This window comes from Arvicanthis niloticus, chromosome X (genome assembly GCF_011762505.2).
Source record: "Arvicanthis niloticus isolate mArvNil1 chromosome X, mArvNil1.pat.X, whole genome shotgun sequence".
Taxonomy (NCBI): Eukaryota; Metazoa; Chordata; class Mammalia; order Rodentia; family Muridae; genus Arvicanthis; species Arvicanthis niloticus.
The window spans coordinates 20,408,347-20,413,759 of NC_047679.1; the positions used below are offsets into that span (position 1 = coordinate 20,408,347).

The 5,413-nt window shown below is 48.7% G+C and overlaps 1 protein-coding gene across 1 annotated transcript in view; it reads right to left on the reverse strand.

The window, feature by feature from the left end:
- Positions 1-4,118, reverse strand: part of Arhgap6 (Rho GTPase activating protein 6) — a 486,900-nt gene extending 482,782 nt beyond the window's left edge. Inside the window, exon 1 of the mRNA XM_034486136.2 lies at positions 2,476-4,118. Within this exon, the coding sequence (XP_034342027.1) occupies positions 2,476-3,060 (585 nt within the window). The 5' untranslated portion in view covers positions 3,061-4,118. The remainder of the gene's footprint in view (positions 1-2,475) is intronic.
- Between the last annotated feature and the right edge of the window lie 1,295 nt (positions 4,119-5,413).

Below are 5,413 nucleotides of genomic sequence, written 5' to 3' on the forward strand. Positions count from 1 at the left end.
ATAGTCAGAGAATCTTAACAGAGTCATTCCTGAAAGGAGAGAACTTCAGTTGAGAAAATGCCTCCATAAGATTAAACTGTAAGGCATTTTCTTAATTAGTGATTGATGGGGGAGGAACCAGCCCATTGTAAGTAATGCCATCCTTGGCCTGGCGGTCCAGGGTTCTACAAAAGAAAATCAGGTTTAACCATGCCACGAGGAGTAAGGTTATACGCAGCATCCTTTTATAGCTTCTACATCAGCTCCTGTCTCCAGGTTCCTGTCCTGTCTGAGTTCTTGTCCCAACTTCTCAGTGATAGACTACAATGTAGAAGTATAGGCTGAAATAAACCCTCTTCTCAACTTGCTTTTTGGTTGTGGTGTTTCATCACAGCAACAGTCTCCCCATACTAAGACAGGTGCTCCAGGGCACAGGATGGACAGAGAACGGGGATACTACACAACACTGCAACACCCACAACAGAGAACCATTGGACCTCAGATAGCTATAGTGCTAAGGCTGAGAAACTCTGAGACAGAACAACCAAGAAAAGTGCAAGAACCAAGTATGAGTGAAGCAAAGCTCACTTCTGAAGTCTCTGGGTAACCATGCAGGGTGCTCACTTGCTGGGTTTTTGTCATCATTAGTAAAGTTTCTCTCTTAGGACAAAGGACACAGCTTGCTTGCAAACAAGCAAGACAGTCAGTGCCCAATGAGATGAATTTTCCTGGGGTTTGAAAGGGTTCCAGGACATTCAACCTTTGAAAGGTAACCCAGACCATTAAATTCCAGATCTAGGGGTTACATTAGGATAGCTTGGCCTCTACTGAGCCAAACCAGCATCAGACTTACATACCAGGATTCTACCCAATCACACCATACATGCCTCAAGCGTAAAGGGATTTCCACCCCTGCCCTTTTACAGATTCAAACCTCTTATGAGAAAAGTTTGTTCTTTTGCTATATGGCAATGTAGTCAGTTTTAACCACTATAGCAGGGTGAAAGTTAAGGTGGGTGAGTTCTTTGCAGACTGCCTACACACTCCGAAATGGACAGAATCCATCTGGTATCGCTGCAGCTCAAATTCTTGTTCACTGATTATGAGATGTTACTAGATAAGAATGTCAGCAAATATCTAATCTGAAATGTTGGTTTGCTCTTGATATCTCTCCTATCCCCCTTCTCTCTCTTCCTCCCTCCCTCCCTCCTTTCTGTTCCCTCTATAGATTAATCTGCTAATGTGTGCTTCTGAACCTGAAAAGGAATTTAGCCTCTCTTCTTCCCAAACACCACGCCCATTGTTTTGTGTGCAATGTGCCTCAACTTTTCTTTTCACTCTCTCCATGATCCAGTGAGCAATATTTTTTGTTGTTTTCATAATCCATAACTCGTGCAGCAGCAACAGTTATGTTAACTCAGTCACTAACATTAACAATGTGTGATCCTATTGCTTGTGACCAATAATGCTGACTTTGTAGGGTCATATACTAGAACTAAAATCTAACAGTCATCTTACTCTAACAGAGCCGAGAGGCTATTTTCAAACTGCTTGGCTTGGTTGTGTTTCCTTTATTTAACCTAAATCTCCAGCAATTACACAGTATTTCATTTCATTTCTGTAATGCTAACTGTGATTTAAGATATTTAATTACAATTGATGAGATCTCCCTTCCTTTATGGAAACAAATCCCAGGCAATCCTATAGAGCTTGTGGACTAAACTAGGAAGGAGTTGGTCATTTTTTAACCAACTACTATTTATTCTGTAAAAGTATGCTGCTTTCCAAGTCCCCAGCAACCACAGTTTCCCAATGGCTCTATTCCCCATTCAGAACCAGAGAGCAAACATTTGAAGGAAATCAGATAGCTCCCTCTGAGTCCCTATTTATTATTGATTCCTGATTCATGTCTATTCTAGTAACTACTAATTGTCCTTAGTGGAATTTGGGCGGATTTCCATGATATTTCAGACCCATAAGCACCAAAAGTATTCAGTACCATAGATTTCTGAAATTACACCTTTAGGGAAAAGAAATCAAAACTAGAGAATTATGATAGTTCTTTTACCCTGCCACCCAAACACACACACACACACACACACACACACACACAGAGTCAACATCCTTCAGAATAGTTTCTGAACTCTCAAACAATCGAGTGGTAGATGTATATCTCGTAATATTTCATCAGATCAGGTTTGGTGAAGAGATTAGATGATTGACTTTAGCATCAAAAAGAAATAAGGACACCATCTTTTCCTTTAATTCCTAGGACCATTCCAAAGTGAACCCTAGTATGCTTCCAGACACACTCATACGGTGGACCCTTAGGGTGGTCACATTCTGGCACCATCTAACCAGCCAGAGTCAAGCAGCTAAGGCTGTCGCCTCATGCCTCGCCTCACTTCCTACATGGTTGGGAGTTAAAGACAGCCACCTGGAACTGCCTGGGGCATCTAGCTTTGGGACTGTGAGACACGTGGCGCCGGTCCCTACCTCGGACCTCCACACGATGTAAGGGTGGCTGCGACTGTTAGGTGGAGGCTGGAACTTCCTCTGTTGGAGCCATCTCCTAGGAGAAGCGAAGATTCCATTGGGGCCTCCCCCGGAGGAACTTAGGATGCTTGCGGGACTGCGGCCACTCGCAGACCCGGCCAGGACAGAAGGCAGGTCCCAGGCCGTGCTCTTCTTGAGACCACTGCGACTCAGTGGGACCTCGTAGTCGAAGTGGAAGCTGCCAGAAGGCGACTTTTCTTGCGGAGTACTAGGCGTGGAGAAAGAGGAGCACAGAGGTCTGGGTGTCGGGAACCGGGTACCCCGAAGGTGCTGACTCCGGGGAGAAGACGCTAAACGGGAACCGAGACCCTCTGCTAAGAGCTGAGGAGAGTGGAGACGGCTTACTGTAGAGCCCCGCAGGCCGCCCTCGGCGCCCATCTCGTTCCCGCAGCCACCGATCAAGGCTGGGTCCAGACTGCGCGTCTGGCGCAGCTTCCTTTTGGAGAATCCCTTGGCCGAGGCCGTGCCGCCCGATGCGGGCGAGGAGCAGGAGAAGACACTGTGTAGCAAGCTCTGTGCGGACATCTCGGCGGGGCTGGGTCTGAGGATCACCTTCTTCTCTCCTAGACCGCTGGAGACGGTGACCTGAGAAAACAAGTGACCGGAGTAGAGAAAAACTGCCAGGTGGGGCTCGCTGAGGACGGTGGAAGACAGTGCCCCGTTCACGCGCCACCAGCGCGCTCCAAGTGTCCCTGCGGAGGCAGAAACGGGAGCTCCATCCCCAGCCTTCTAGGAAACAAGAGGTCCGGGTTCCTTTACTGCCTCAAGAACCTTCCCCCAGGGAGTCCAAGTCTCAAAGAGGCTAAGGAAGAGGAGGAAGGAGGTCAGTGACTAGCTGAGATCTCAGCTCCAACCCTCCAGCGCCACTCCCCCTTCCCAGCTGAAGGCGGGAGACACAGCGCTCCAGCTCTCTGGCTCTGGACAGCCTCGAAGTCTCCAGCAAGCTCCTCCTCGTGGCCTGAGGACAATCCCGAGGGCTAGGGAGGAGGCTCCCTGTGAGTCCGCCCTGAGCGGGTCCTTGGTGCTCCCGGCGTGGTGAGAACTCCTCTGGAGCACCCGAGCTCAGTTGCCTGGCTGCGTCCGCCGGTGCACCTTCTTGGTGACTTGGGGATTGCCGCTGTACTTTGGGGGATCAGCTGGGCTGCTACGTCCCCTTTTTCTGACAGACGAAGCTCAAACGTGTCTCCAAGTTCACATTCCCGCGCGGCACGGATGTTGACTCAGTGGGACACCGTGAGCGCTGCGTCCCGGGCCTTCCAAGCACTGAGCGACAACGGTGGCAAAGAACTCCCCCTGCTGCGCTCAGCGCTACTCAGAAGACAGCCTCTGAAGCGGGTATCCCTGTTCCTCTGGAGAGTGACACTTGATATTCGCTGCCAACCTTGGTTGGGCCCAGAGCTGGCTCAGAGATGTCCCAGCACCCTCGCGCCAGAGGCAGCGGGGGAAAGGGGTGGCCCGTCCCGGGTAAGGCCAGAAGAACGCAGGGTCTGGAGCCGGGGCGGAGCCAGGAGCAGGAGAATGCAGAACGTGAACTTTTCCGGGCGCCAAACCTGGGAAGTAGCTCAGAGAGCCGGCAGCTGGTTTCTGATACCCAGCCTCTAGGGAGAAAGTCTTAAGGACGGAAGTGCGGACTTTCTCCCCCGACTCCCCTCCCCCCAAGTTAAGGGGCTTGCCGTCTCCACACGCATTTCTGCAAAGGAAGGGGAGTGTCAGATTGCACCCCACCCACTGGTGTCAGACCCGCAGCCCTGGACGGTTTTCTGAACTTAGAGTTAAATCCCCTGCCTTCTCTTCTCCTACCCACAACCCCGCCTCCTCCACCCCCTTTTTATAGTGGAGAGTCCTCGCATGGCAGGGTCCCCAGCGCGTGTGTAGATTTGTTCTATTTAAAAGAGGTGAATACAAGCTTGGTCAGAGTGGAGATTCACGCCAGCTAAAGTTAACTTGCCTCCAGGGTCGCCCCAGAACGCTCCTGAGCACAGGACTCAGCTGACAAATCTTGGGTAACTGAAAAACACACAGGTTGTAGTCAGCAATCCGGGCCTGGAAGGACCTGAAGCAGCTTCTCCCACTTTCCCACTCATGGAATCTATAAAACCCCAAGTCTTGCCCTCCTCTTGTGGGGCTTTCTGATGTGACACTTAAATTTTGCTAGGCATCTTACAATCACCTCTGCAGGGACTACAGGGATTGGTCCAAATGTTGGAAATAAGTGACTGCTACTTCTTGTGGTTTTGTGTGTTCAAAACAAAATAAAGTATGTGTGTGTGTGTGTGGGGGGTGATGATAACTGAGTACAAATAAAAATGAAACGTTATCATTTCTTTTAAAAACGTATAACTAAGTTATTAATACGAGTGTTTGACACAAGCATTTGCCTTGTGTAAATGCCAGCAACTTGCAAGTTTGATTTTAGAAGAGCTTCTTCCTGTGATGCTGGATGCAGAGGCGAGGCGGATGGATCACTTTACTGTGTCTTTTACAATGCCACCTTGAAGTGCCTAGGTGCTTTACTATTTTCTATTTTAAAAATTGGTATTTATTAATTAGCAGGAGGCACGTCATGAAATCTAATTAGCAGGAAAATGTATCCCCTACACAAAAGCATGGGACATCCTATCCTGGTTTCTCTTGTAGCCTGTATTTCTCTTTGTAAATGCAAGTGACAGCATTCCTACCATAGTTTGAATGGGAATAAGCTTCTGGGTGAAGAGTGTGTTTTAGGGTTTGTTTATTTTGTTGGATGCTTTGTAGTGTGTGTGGGGGGGTAGGTAGGGGGTGGCTAGTTTTATGTTAATTTGATATAAGCTAGAATCATCAGAGAGGAAAGATCCTCAATTGAGAGCAAATGAGAAAATGCCCCCATAACACTGGGCTG